This window comes from Vigna radiata, unplaced genomic scaffold (genome assembly GCF_000741045.1).
Source record: "Vigna radiata var. radiata cultivar VC1973A unplaced genomic scaffold, Vradiata_ver6 scaffold_7, whole genome shotgun sequence".
Taxonomy (NCBI): domain Eukaryota; kingdom Viridiplantae; phylum Streptophyta; class Magnoliopsida; order Fabales; family Fabaceae; genus Vigna; species Vigna radiata.
Window position 1 is genome coordinate 57,066 of NW_014543262.1, and position 15,427 is coordinate 72,492.

General features: G+C 29.8%; 1 protein-coding gene and 1 pseudogene across 1 annotated transcript; both read left to right on the plus strand.

Moving 5' to 3' along the window:
• Positions 1–4,791: 4,791 nt before the first annotated feature.
• LOC106753702 (F-box protein At2g26850-like) lies at positions 4,792–6,424 on the plus strand. Its single transcript, XM_014635558.2, has 5 exons — positions 4,792–5,250; positions 5,333–5,394; positions 5,514–5,686; positions 5,957–6,031; positions 6,130–6,424. Exons 1-5 carry the CDS (start codon positions 4,810–4,812, stop codon positions 6,348–6,350), a joined length of 972 nt encoding a protein of 323 aa, XP_014491044.1. The 5' UTR covers positions 4,792–4,809; the 3' UTR covers positions 6,351–6,424.
• A 6,912-nt stretch (positions 6,425–13,336) lies between these two features.
• On the plus strand, positions 13,337–14,828 carry LOC106753703 (annotated as a pseudogene).
• Positions 14,829–15,427: the final 599 nt, after the last annotated feature.

The window sequence follows — 15,427 nt, forward strand, 5'->3', positions numbered from 1 at the left end:
CCATCTCCGGCCATCATCTCCGGCCACCGTCTCCGACCGTCGTCTCCGGCCACCGTCTCCGGCCGTCATCTCTGGCCTCCGTCTCCGGCCGTCATCTCCGGCCACCGTCTCCGACCGTCGTCTCCGCCACTTGTGCCACTGATACACCAAATCTTCACCCCTCGGATCACTAGTGTCTTGACTTCAGCCCCTAAAAATCTCTTCTTTTTATTGAATTTTTTTTATTCGATCTTTTTCTTCTTGAATTCTTCTTAAATCTTTCTTTTTATGAAGCATCTTTTTCAATTCTTTTTCTTAAATCTTTAATCATCTTCTTGAACTGTTCCTGATAAATTCTTTTAATTCTTCTTGAATTTTTCTTATTCTTCATCTTCTTGAATATTTTTCTTCTTGAATTCTTCTTTCTTGTTATTTAATCTTCTTATTCTTGAATTTTCTTCCTCTTCTTTGATCTTCTCTTGCTGCGCATTATGGATATATATGTTGCAGCTTGGGGAGATATTGGAATTATTTTATTCTCTATTCATATCTATGCATTTATGTTCATATATTTTTATACTCATATTCTTTTTTTATATTGCTCTGAACAATTATATATATCAACTGTACTTCCTCTTTATCATGAAATAAAAAATACAATATTTCATTCTTTCTTCTTTTCTAACAAACAGAACAATCATAACGGATCATTGGGATCTTTCAGTGGTACCTGGCCTGTGTTACACCTCAGATCATATCTAGAAGATTGTAGCCATCTCATTAGCTCATTCAGAAATAGCTTTACGATGGTCTTGTATTTCTCTCTAGAGAATGGCAAGTTCTGGTTTCCAGCTCAAATCTACAGGGTAAGTTATCAGGTATCGTGTTCAACATGGTTGATTATTCCAAACGGGATAATTATTTGATTCTGGCATGCATTCAGATACTTTAGTATTGGAGTTCAAGCAATACAAAATTAAGTAAATCGTCAAAAGTTACAAAATTAACTAAACTATTTTGCAAAGCACGACTTCATTACTTTAAACAAGCAGTGCTCCATATATAATACTAACTGTGTTTTACTTTTAATATTTGACATAATAAATTCATTATATATATATATATATATATATATATATATATATATATATCAAATACGACTTTCCATTATGAAAAATAAAAAAAATTGAAATTGTCCTTACAATGACATGATTTCTTTAAAACAAAGTTGTGTTTCGAAAACACAACTTATAATACTTAATTTTATAATTTTTTTACAATTATTTAAAATTGGGTGTGATTTTAGTTTTTATTTTACGTTTTAATTGGTCAATTGGATCACTAATATTCTATTTAGGTTGGACATATTCCTAAATGAAAAGGAACTCCACCTTGTTGAAGTTACTTACTTTAAACATGTGAAGTAAATATGAGCAGAAAGGAGTATCGATCAAAGGAGAACAAATGATATAATTATACCTAAAATGTTTCAAATAGATAAGATTTTTAACTTTTAATGTAAAAGAAAAAGAGAAAACAAGATTTGAGATTCTTAGTTCAAGAACAAATGATATAATTATTTACATTACTGATTTTATGCAGATGCCTGCACGTTTTGTTAGTCGGAGAAGAATACCAACAGAAGTACTCCGATTCCCATAATTACTTTTCAAGTTCAAGTTCAGGTAAACCAAAATTTATTATTCATTTACAATTGCCTAATATATAAGTATATTTGGACTAGTTTTTGTATAATGGTTTTTTAGAAGGAAAGAATATTTAAAAAGCTAACTTTGCAATAAAATTAAAACTTGTGTAAAAAAAAAAACCTGTAAACTTTATGCCTATGAAAAAGGATAAATTCACTTGTTTTTCTTCTATAAACTCTTGTAGACATATACTTAAAGAATAACACTCTATTAACTACTCAAATGATCAAATTATCTGGTTTTTGTTAGTTGCCAAAATCTGGTGAATAAGGAGCCGTTTTTCTTAAACGAAACTTATTTTTAATTTTTTAAGCATAACTGTTTCAAATAATCATAAGCTGAACAAATAATATAAAATCTAATTCAAATCACAAGTTATTTTGAATACTTTCTCATAAAATCAGTTGTTATTATTATTTTTTTTTAAAAATCCGTTTTTTATAGCTAAATAAACATAAATTATCTATGCTATTTTTCCATAAAAGAATATTTAAGGAAAACAGTGATTCTTATCTTTTTAATTTTTCATGAGCTTCAACTTTTCAAAATAATTAAAATTTGAAAAGAATGTAAAATCTAATTAAAATTATAATAGTTTCTTTGGAAATTTTCTCATAAAATTAATGGAGTCTTTTAAGTGTTGTTTTAATATTGTAAACAGACATATCTTACTATTTTTCATTTTTTTAAAATATTAAAAAATCATTAATATATTTATTTGACCAAGAATATATTTTGATTGTTCCTTTTTTTGTTTTGTTTATATGTTGACTATCACATACTTGTTTTTAATTAATTAGGTTTTATTTGAGAGATAACGTGAATTTGCCCTATCCAACTTCATATCTTCAAATCTTTTATTGACAAATGTATATGATGATGTCTCAACTATAATGAAGTGTGAATGTATACGGGATCCAAAATATTCAATTATTGGATTATAACGTACGGAGGTGTTCATTTTTAACACCCTAGAATAACTATATTACCTTCCTTATATGATATATTTACCTAGTTTATTAAAAGAAAAACAACAGAAATCTAAAATTTGACTAATAAATATTGTCATGAAAAGTTCGTTATAAAATTTTCTTATTGATTCATGTCAGTTGTTTTAGCTAGTAGAATTTCAATTATGATATAAACTTTGATCTAAAATATTATGTCTATATATATACTGATTTTTTTTTTCTTACTTTCAGGTGCACTTTCAACTTGTTGATGTCTTCGTATCGTAGCTGCTCAAATTAAAATATATTGTCCTAAACTTTTCACAAGACTACAATTTTAATTCTCTATAATTAGGGTTAGATGCAAAGGGTGTCATTGAGATCTGTTGTGAGAGGTGGTTCATGGTAAAAAGTATGGATTGGATATGGTCTTTAAAGCTTTGAATGATATTTTTTTTTTCATTTATTTCTTAACAAAATATGTAGCAACGTTTAATTTGACTTCACGTAATCATAAAACCGACAAATGCATTCAATTTGGTAAAAAAATTATCATCGAGTGAGTTTTTTTTTTTTTTTTTCTAAAACCATGAAATATATAATCCATGCGTGGAAAACAATTTTAAAATTGGTTATAAAAATGAAATTTTATATCACAGCAAAGACCGATTTAGATGTAGACAATATAGAAAAAGGCAAGTTTTATATTGGTTAAAAATAAGTAAGATGAGTAATATATAAATACATAGACTTATAAATTCATTGTTTTATAAGATTTTAGTTTAGAATTGGTGTTCTAATATCTTATTCTTAGATAAACTTATTCGTAACTCGTTGATAATGCATCTATCCTGTGTCTATCTTTTTTTAAAAAAAAAAATATAATAATGATATCAGAGTTGATAATTGTTCATCTTTATGACAACTTGATCGAATATGATATGAAGTAAGGAAAAAATCCTAAAGTTTAAAGGTTATCCTATTTCAGGAAAGGTTGTCCTGTTGTAGAACGGAAAGATACTCGTGCTTAAAGGATTCATTAACAAATTATCTTAAAGGTTTATGTTAGAAGTGGTATATTGATCTCTTATTCTTATATAGGCTTGTTCATAACTCATTAATACTATCTCTTTGGTGTCTTTCTTAAAAACAAACCTAACAAGTGGTTTTTGGTTATGATGTTTTGCAGGATTCTTAAGACAGATAATGGATAAAAATAGAAGGCTAAAATGAAAAAAAAAAAAAAGAGTATGCAAGGATACAATATGTTGGAAGTCCCACATCGACTAGATATAAGGCCAATTTATAATATATAAGTGGGATGCAGATCTCACCTTACAAGCCGGTTTTGTGGAGTTGAGTTAGACTTAAAGTTCACTTCTAACACAATACTAATATATATATATATATATATATAGTGTTGTTCGAAAAGGAATAGAGTATGAGCGATTCACATGCAGAGAAGGAGTCCTTGTCAACAATTGTATTTACATGAATCAAAGGAGATAATATGATCACGACGTCATTATTATTTTTCTTAAACTATTCCAAACAGTGATTTATACGAGTTATTTTTTCATGACGAATAATGCATACCTATGTCATATTTACCAAAAATAAATTAAAATTTCCGTATTGCATCACAGGCAAAAGGTGCCAATTGTCTAATTACAATATAAATTTAACTCCATTTCTTTAAAATAATTGCACTACGTATACGCTAAGTCCTTACACATTAAAAGTTGAGTGGTATGGTGTTCGATTGGCGTCACACTAATATTATTTGGCATGAGTGTGGCAAGCTGTAACCAAGACAATGAGTCCATCTATCCAAGCGACAACATCGATAACTAGGTTGAGATCAATCTAGCAGTCCATTTTGTCCCTAAATACAAAGAATATTTTGTCTCTCTCAACTATCTAAAATTTGATTTGAATAATATGCCACACAGAGGAGTAGCCGGCAACGAGGAAAATGTCCCTAGTGACAAGTGACAGGTAAGACCATAACATTAAATGCTTCGAAAACAAGCAAAGATTAAAAATTTGCAAATTCTTTTCAACAACTTTGATCATATCATCTTTGTTCATTCATATATATACGCCTCAAGGAAGCACACAAGAGTACCCTACCTTGCTACTTCTGTATCTAATACCCTTTTGACCATACCATGGATGTCATTGGACCCAGAGGCAGTATTTCTCTCTTGCATATTCCAGAACCCATTTTGGAACGCATTCTAAAGCTTCTTTCACCACAAGAACTGGTTCGAATGTCTGAAGTGTGTACTTGTTTAAGGGATAATTGTCGAAGTGATTCTTTGTGGGAAGTCCACATAAAGCAGAAATGGGGTGGAGTCATCGGTGATGTTGCTTTCAAGGAGTGGCAATGGCATATCACAGCAGCTAAGGAGAAAGAACTTAACCAATTGAATAAAGAAATCAATCAGAAGGGATCATTGGGACCTTTCAATGGTACTTGGCCTATGTTATACCTCAGATCGTATCTAGAAGATTGTAGCCATCTTAATAGCTCATTGTCAAAAAGCTTGATGGCCTTGTTTTTCTCTCTAGAGAATGGCAAGTTCTGGTTCCCAGCTCAAGTCTTTATGGTAAACTATTTCTGGTTAGCTTACTGGCTATACTTTTCATTAAGAAATTTCTTTAAGTGATCACCATGTTTCTTTTTTTCAGGGAGTCTTTGTTCGTGACGCCTTACTTAGATATGATTCCAAAACTGATAACTTTCAAGCAAGGTAAAGTGAGATAATAGATAGGAGGTAGTGTGGTTATTTTTTTAATCTGAGATTAAGAAATGAAAATTAGCAACATTGAATATATCTTAACTATAAATAAAATTATTAATGTACTGTAGACTACAATCTGGTGGTTGGCACATAATGGCCACAAACGTCCAATGGGATAAAGTGAGAGCTCCTCCAGTTGATACGCTTCCATACGTTAGATACGTCTCCGATTGTTTGCCAGAGTTGAAACCAGGTGATCATATTGAGATCCAACGGAGATACAGAAGAGAGACTTCTTATGGTAGGTTTCTTGTCATTTTGCTTTCTTAGTTGTAACATAAATTTGGATGTAGGACGTTTAGGTTAACATCAAGTTCATGCATTTAAAACTATATTAGCTTATAGTTTTAAAGTTTTGGATAGAAAACGGTGCTAATTCCTTATATGATATGACTCATTTATTTCATTAGTTTTTTTATCTTTCCAGTAAACCCCTCCTCCTCCTCCACAGAACTCTTGTAATTTTTTAATAATTACCCTAAAGTAGTGTCTAATGAATATGGGTTTGCAGATTGGTGCTATGCTATTATTGGTCACATGGACTCCTGCAATGAAAATGAGAACTTGTGCAGCTGTGGGCATTCTGGTGAGAAATCTAATTGGCATACTAACATGGTAGATGGATGCTTTTATATTAAAAGGTATCTGAGTGGTTTGCGTGTATGAAATTTGGTTTACTGTCAGATACATTGATGTTGGAGTTCAAGCAATACTCTGAGGGATCAAGAATGAGACGAGTAAAGCTAGAGAGAAATGGGGAAGAATATGAAGAAGCAAGTGGATGCTATGGAGGAATTAGAAAGCTTCGGAGTGAAGAGGAGATCCAAAGATGGGAGAAACATGTCCCACTTCGTCGAACTACTGTTAATATACCTTTGCATGGCTTTAATAACGTCTTGCATTAATATTTCCTTCCAAATCATTGTTTTCTTAACAACTATGTTTTCAATTTCTCTCCAGTTTTCTTTAGAATTTGTCTCTTCTGTCATGTCTCTTCTGTTTATTGATTTAAATTTTAATAAAATAATAAAATTTATGCATATCAAATTAATAATTGATTGTGAATTTTAGTTGCTTAATAATAATAAATACTCATTCTATACCATGTTGAGGCCAAAAGTAATACTTAAAAGCATATAAAATATAAAGAGGTTTTAATATGAAGACGAAATAATTAATAAAATTAAAATTTAGACAAAAAATAAATAAACCCCCTTTGTACAGATGCTTTGGAGACGTCCGCGAAGGGTGGTCCGATTGCGCTAACCTTGTTTCAAGTTTTGATTCAGGTGAATCTAAATTGTCCTTTTTTGCGAGTTTCTAAAACCTAGTCAATAAAGCACATCAGATGATTGAAATGTTAGAAGTAAAAATCTTTATTAACCAAATTAGTTTCTAATAAATGATGTCTATTGTGTTTTGTATATTTCAGATGTTCCTTCAACAACAATGTGTTGCACTGACTTTTGATTCACAAGAAGAAGTCTTCATTACTCTGACATGGCTGGTTATGTTTTTTATTTTCTTGGCTGTAAACTGCGTGGTGTTAATTCTCATTGATACTGTATATCTAATTAGATTCTCTGTTTCATATTGTCTGCACACCATACCACATTCTATGTCTCTTCTTTTTATTACAAATTTTATGTTGCCAAAAGTACCTAAATTACGTTGATTTGTTCAATCAAAATTACCATCCAAATTCAAACTTACCATCTTAACAAGAAAAATCAAATTATTAAGACTAAACGGCTTAATGCAGGAAAACATGTTGATTAGTTTAAACAAATTCGGAACCAACTTTAATAAAAAAATCTATTACGAAAATTATATATGGTGTTCTAAATAAACAAGAAAGAACTAAACTCATGATAATAACAAGGAACAGAACAAACAACGTTCTTCTAGAAGAAATTTTAGACGACTAAATAGATCCTAAGAAGACGATGAAGAACTTGTAAAAGCATATGGGTGAAATGCAGAACAAATATGAGACGGAGTTTAGAACCCTACGTGCTGAAAACACAACCCTACGATAGGGGTAGGACATGAAGGATCTTGTGTCTTCTATCCCAATCCTACCAGGACCAACTAAATAATGTGACGAACTTCACCTCACGATTCAAGAGAGTAGCTTGAGGCCAACAAAGACCATAATTCGTTTATTGTGACAGTAGACACAATCGGGATGCTCCCGTTCACCATTAGTGTAGAAATTTGATTTTAACTCGCACAATAGGTTTCGATTTAGAAGAAACTAAAGCCTATGAAAACGCGGTGAAATTTTCGTAGTTTTGACAAACTTATATGTCTCGATTCCCTTACAACCGAGGCATAATATGTAATTGAACTCTATAATAATATGTAAATATTAGCATATAGTAAGTTCTACATTAGCATATTTATGATTAGGTTAACTTTGTACATTGGTTTAATTTATACTTCTAAGTATATTTATGATTACAATTCTATATACATTGAAAATATGCTTTTGGACTCTTCTGAAATATACAGGTTTGTTTCTGTAGTTGGGATTGTTGCAGAAACAAATTTATTTTTTTTTAAAAAAAACACCTAGAATAAACATCGGTTATGACCATAACCGAGGCAGTATGTCCTCTATGGCATCGGTTCTAGCCACAACCGAGGTAGAAAGACTGACGAAAAAACAAAAAAGAAAAAGAAAAAACCCCTTTATTGCATCAGTTCAACCCTTAACCGAGGTAGAAGACCCTACTCTACTACCTTGGTTCACCAGCAACTGAGGCCAAAAGTTTGGCAAAAACTAAAAATAAAGAAAGGAACATCTTCTACTACCTCAGTTTCATTTGAACCGAGGCAAAAACATACACCTTTTTGCCTCAGCTCTGAACCGAGACAAAAAGCCTATCACTTTTTGCCCTGCTTATATACCTTAGTTGTGGAACCGCTACAGATACGCAAAAATAACCGTTGTCATTTCCTTTTACTGCATTATTGCCATGAGAATTATAAAGACCCCCTTATTGGACAATTGGAGGATGCATGTATTCCAAAGATATGATGGATCTACCAATATAAATGAACACATGATCAAGGATATTCATGAACCAAATGGCATTGTATGCTACAAGTGGTGTCATCATGTGTAGAGTCTTCTCCACCTCTTTAAAGGGAGAGGCCCTAGCTTAGTTTCACTTACTTCCACCAAACTTTATTGACTTCTTCACCACCCTCCAATCATAATTGAGAGTACAGTTTGCAACAAGTTACCTGCATCATTGCATCACTTAACCTTGATTGTCCTTGTCAGTGTTAGACAAGGAACCTTAGCATTGAAGTAGTCATCCATCACATGATCATCGTCCTATACAGCCTGGGCCGTTCGCAGATACTCTATGCATACAACCTATAGAGAATCTAAACGAGCTTAGGCAACAAGCAATCATGTTCATGCAAGTCGAAGAAACGAGGAACTTCAAAAAGCATATGCAAGCGAAATCGACACCTAATAACTAGTTCATTCAAACTCCTATTGTTTATCACTATCATATGTCCTCTGATACATTAAAACGAATCTTACACAAAGTTTATTTTTCACTTCCAACACAAAAGAAGAAGTCAAAGGTTTCAATTGTTCTAATTAGGCATCTTGTTCTTATACTTGAAAATCTACCATAAACTACTACATATCTAGGTATCTTCTTATCTCATGGAAGTCAAAAAAGAAAAAACTATAGTTTTTCACTCTTCTTCATAAGTTGAATATTGGGTTCTTACACCACCACTTGAGAATTATAATGGATTCAATACCTCTACAAGACTTATATGCTTAATTTTTTATAATTAATGTCTTATATTGTGATAATCAAGTTGTTCATTATATAACTTATAATCCTGTTTTTCATGAAAAAACAAAACACATACATATTAATTAAGTGTCATGTTGTTCGAGACAAAGTTCAAGCTAAACTCTTTCATATTCTTTCTATTAGATCATATGACCATCTCACCGACATCTTCACAAAGACTCTCGATCACTTTTCATTCACAAATATTATTTACAAACTTGGAATAATGAGTATCTGTTATTGAGCTTGAAGTAGACAATTGTAATATAATTATTAGTTTTTGTAATGTTTTATAACAACCTTTTAAAATATAGTGTTTTTTCAGTCTATAATAAATAAACAAAAATATTTCTTTTTATTTAATATTTTTGCTTCTTCAATAGTATACATATGATAGGAACTCAGTCGATTAAGAAATGTAAATCGAGCGATTCCACCTCCTAGACTTTAAACATGGTTTAGAATTAAAGACAATTTTATTAAACTAAAACATGATCATTGCAAGTTAGATCGTAATTAGACTTATGCTAATCCGAAACCCATTTCAAGATCTATAAATACAGGTTTGAAATATTGCGATAAATTGATTACATTATAATATGCATTTATTCCTAGACTGTCAAATTTATATTAACTTTGACATGGGAATACTTTCTACAATAATCTCCAAATTTAACTCAACGGTAACAAGAATGAAACGAAGGACGAATAATAACTTGTATAAGATGTAACATTAAAATAAATCTGCGTTCACAATCAAATGTTATTTTATTAATACAGAAAAGCAACGATAAACAAAGTAAACCATGAAATCATTAAAAAAAAGGCAAATAATGCACATGACACCATATCTTATTATTAAATTATATAATATTGTTTACTCTAATAAAAAAAGTTAATTATTTAACTCTCCATGTTCTTAAGTAAATGTTCTTATGCTAAAGATCAACATCAAGTGACAGTAACCGGAATGGTGATGAATAAAACAACGAAAATAAGGTCGAAATTATCGACAACGTGTAACGGTGCATTCGAGGTGTCTATATTCAAGACCAAGTCACTTGAAAGTTTATATTTTTATCTCTCAAACTTAAATATAACCGAAGACAAAATGAAAAAAAATAAATAAATGGTTTTAGTATAAATTATAAATTAGTTTCATAAACTATCTTAAAGATTTATTGCCTAACATATGTTATTTTAGATATATCTTTTTTCATTTGTGGAGAGTGACGATGGAAGTTGTTGTGTTCATATGGGTAAAATGTATAATGCTGATATGTATTCTTTTCCACCTCGTAGTTTGCATAGTTTTTTAATTCTTTGTTGTTCGCAATTAAAAATTATTTATTTCGAATAGTTAAATGTTGTTATTTATTATTTTATCGATATCATATTAATATAAATTTTTACTGTTGAAAATTGCTTACACTTGTATACTTATTTGTATAAGTTTATATTTTATTGTTTATTCTATTTTATCATTTTTTTAGAATATATTTCCTTATTTATTTATCGAAAACAAGAAATTTATTTTTCATTTTTTTAATGGTTTAACTTCATTTTATTTATAATAAATATTTTAGGAGAAGCCACTACAAAAACACAAATTTTACCAGGGTTATTTTTCTACGTAATTAAAATATGTGTTAGTGAAGAATATATGTGATCTAAATGATAAATAACTTTATTTACTCAAATTAAATCTCATATGAATCTAACTTCATACATCAAGAAATTAATTCTCAACTCCAGAACTTTGACAAAAACAAAAGTTAGAGGTGTCAAATATATAAATTATTATTTTTTTAATTAAAGAGATCTTTTTTTTCATTTCCTCTCCCCAAAACAAGCACACATGATAGTAAAATCTAAAAAAACAATATGACTATTATTTACTATCATATCATAAAATAACACTAATTAAATGTTAAAGATTGCCTAACATGAAGCAAGGTGTGAAGTGATTGAAGTAATTTGTAAGATAAGTTGTAGACTTTTCTTCTCTTAAATACAAAATAAGATACTAATATTGGTCAAACTACTTGTATTGCATACCGAAAAATTATGCAACACAAGTCAATCAAAAAATCATCTAAGAATTAATAATTGTTCATAAATAGACCAAATTTCAACAACAACTACTTAAATTAAATATGTAACATTATTATATATATCAAAAATTTTATATGAAAGCATAACATAAAGTTTATTATCAAAATAATATATAAAGAAGAAAGTAAAAGTTACTTTTAATCAAAGTGTTGTTTTATTCTCTTGTAATGACTTGTTGATCAATAACTAGAATATGATTTTATAATATAGATAAAAATTTGTTTAAAGCGTAAAAAAACCAAAAACAAAAGAAAATAGATTGCTTAAAAAAATAGATAAAAAAATAAACTTACTTAAAAAAAATTGTTTGGTTAAAAGTATTTCTTAACTCTTCAATTTTAGTGTGTATAATTTGATTTTGAAAATATTAAATGAAAATTGAGATAAAAAAGAAAAAAATAAGAAAAAGATAGAGTTACGGGACAGAGAAATCAAAAGAAAGAAGAAAAAGATATCATTTAAAGTGTTACCTGGTTTTACAAGTTTTTAGAAAACTTTTTTAAACTTAATATAAATTATAATAATATATAAATATATTATTTAAAACATATATAAAAAGTAAAAAAATGAGAAAACTTTGAGAAGCCGTGACTGACCTTCCATAATCAGCCGACTTTTAGTTATTTCGCTTTGGGTATGTATTGTTAAAAGGATAATGATACTTTAGTTAACATTTTTTTTAAATATCATCTATCTATCATTTTGTGATTGATTCATAGTGGTATTTATGATTATTATTATTGATTGTGGAGTAATTTTAAATCTATCACAGAATGACACATAGATAATGTTTAAATATTGTCAAAAAAATGTTATTTAAGTATTATTATCCTTCTTGAAAGCTATAAAATCCTTGAAATGATGTTGTTATCTCTAGGTTTGAACAAGTCATAATGTCATCTGAGAAGAACTATGTATCAAAACTGGAGAATGGAGAATCAAAGAGATTGCAAAGTTTATTCTTGATGGGGGAAAGGGCCAAAACAAATCACAACTTATCAAGGAGTAATAATGCAGCGGAAATTCAATCCCCCTTTTGCGAGAATCTGCGAGGAGCACCAAACAAATAGAACAAAAATAGAATCCAAAGCACAAAGAGACACCAACAATTTTTAAAGTGAAAAACCCTTCAATGCAAGGGTAAAAACCAGTCGTCCAGACCAAAGAAAAATCCACTATGATCAATAATATGGTACAAAAGAATCTCCAACAATAATACCAAAAGGTATTTTCAATAAGCCAAATTAACTAAGCACAAATGCTTACAAATGAGAACAAAGAAGATGAAAATCCTCCAAAACAGGGCTGCTGGTGCGGGACCGATTTCTCCCAAACTAGACCTCCATTTGAAGATCCGAACGGTCAAAATGAAGAACCATACGTCTGGAAACTACTGTCCAAAAATCAGCTCGATCCAACGGTTAACGACTTCACAGCGACGAAAACACCAGTGCAGGTTTAGGGTTATGCGAGAATGGCTTTCTCTCTTTCTTTTTCTCTCACTTGGCTTTTGCCTCTCTTCAAAATGACTCTCTTGTGCTCTACTAATCTGACCCATCTCATTTTGACCTAATGAGACATAATGGACCATAATATTTGGACCTATTCTCCACATAGGAAGGGAGCCCAATAACCCAACAATTCTCTCTTAGATTTGCCAGAGTGGAGCTTGGATAGCATTCTGGAGTGCCTTTCACCATTGGATTTGTTTAGAGTGGCACAAGTGTGCAGGAGTTTGAGGAACAAAAGCAGATGCTTTGTGGGAGAAGCTAATCAAGCAGAAATGGAGTAGCCTTGTTGGTGATGTTGCTCACCAAGAGTGGCTGTGGCACACAACAAAAATAAACACACAAAGCCTCTTTACTGATGTTTGGCCTTCTCTAAGCTTCCATTCTTACTTGGAAAATTTCACTCACTTTATTACTTTCTTTCAAAATTCTTCCAAAATGGCTTTCTATATCTGTCTAGAGACTGGCCGCTTCTGGTTTCCTGTTCAACTTTACAAGGTTCCACTAATTCATCATCAATTGCTTCTATCTATATATCTTCATTTTGAATTTATATATATATATATATATATATATATATATATATATATATATATAAAACTTATTCATTTATTATTTGTTAAATTTATTGTTTCATCAATTATTTCATTATTATCAAATAATTTATTAATGTTTAATTCTATGTCTAAAATACATTTTTTTTTGAGGTGAGAAGATATAACTTTTATCTCACTAAAGATAAAACTAATTTATAATAAATTAGTTTATCTAACACAAGTTTTTAAGGATATAAAGAAAAAAAAAAGCTAAAACACATGCAATGATAGATCAGAATTTTCATATATTGATCTGTTTGTGGAATGTTTTATGGTTTATATTTCACAGGTCTCCAACATGTGGGTGGAACATGATTGAAGGAAATGTTCCATGGGATAGGTTGAGAATGTCACCAGTTGAAACTTCTCCAAGTGCTTTTCAAGTGCTTTTCATATGTCTAACTGTATGAATGATTTGAAACCTGGAGATCAAATTGAGATTCAAATTAGAAGATGCACAGATTCCCATTATAGTAAGTAATTAATTAATTGACTCATCATATTTTCATTTAAATTTATAAGAGTATATATAGGTTCTTTTTAGCATAACAGTATATTAATATTTAGGGAGAAATTTTTAAAAAGAACTTTATATGAAAAAAGAAAATTAATTTTTTCATAATATAAAATTATAAGCAAATTTGTAGAATTCTTTTTCCCACGATTATTTTTTTTTTAACTTTTATATGTCCTAATTTGAAGTTATGACAAATTGTATTTATTTATTTTTATATTTTTCTATTTTAAAAATTCTCGTAGAAAATTTCTTCCACAAGAAGCACTTGTTATAATTAATCATTTTTGTAATCCATTTCTTTCTTCAATTTTCAATGAGTCGTAGATTGGTGGTATGCTGTAATTGGTCATCTGGAAACATGTGAAGAAGATACGAGTACTCATTGCCACTGCCAATGTAATGGTAAGATTCATTTCAAAATTTTGATAATTAATATTCAAGATTAATTTTTACACTAATTTACAACTAATTATAAATTTTTATTAATAATAAATATTATTTTAAATATTAATAATTTTTAATTTATAAAATAGTATCTAATTTATCCAATAATTATTTTGAACTTTATAAGAGTTTCTGTTGGTATAAGTTATTTTTGTTATAGTATGTTTTGTTTTAAATTTTATAGATGTTGGTGTTGCAGACATGTTAGTTGTGGAGTTCAAGCAATATCATGCTCAAAGTAGATGGAGAAGATCAGTGCTGAACAGAAACCTACGTGAGGAACAGGGTTCAAGGCTTCGATGGTTCGGTGGAATCAGAAAACTTGTAAACGAACGAGATTAAAAGGTGGAACAACTTTCTAGCATCTAATTAACTCTATGTCTGCATGGATCAATTCATGCATAATAGCTCTTTCGGTTAAATTGGTCTGAGGTTAGATCGTCTTTTCATTTTTGTTCTGCTCAAAATGTAATATGTTCCGATAGGTTGTTGATATATGTAGAAGACACTCTCGTACTCAAGTGAGATATCTTTTATAAGAGGTTTCTATTTGATTAGAATAGTTGAAGGTATCTTTGCCTCGACATCAATAATATATTTATAGGACTTGTGGTAGTTAAGTTTATTGATTAACCATTAATACAATATATTTTTAGACAATTAAATCTAATAATTAATTATCAATATCATATATTTATAAGGTATAATACCTTTTTTGGTCCTAGTTTTGGTTGGGAATATTCGGAATGGTCCCCATTTTACTTTTTTGTTCACTGTACTTCTAAAGAACGTAATTTGTGTTTAATTTAGTCATTTTTACATAATTTGTGTTCAATTTAGTCCTTTTTACAAACTCCGTGAACCACAAACAAAGACTAAATTGAACATAAATTACGTTCTTTAGGACTATATTGAATAGAAAAAGAATTAAATTGAACACAAATTACGTTTTTAGGACTAAAGTGAGCAAAA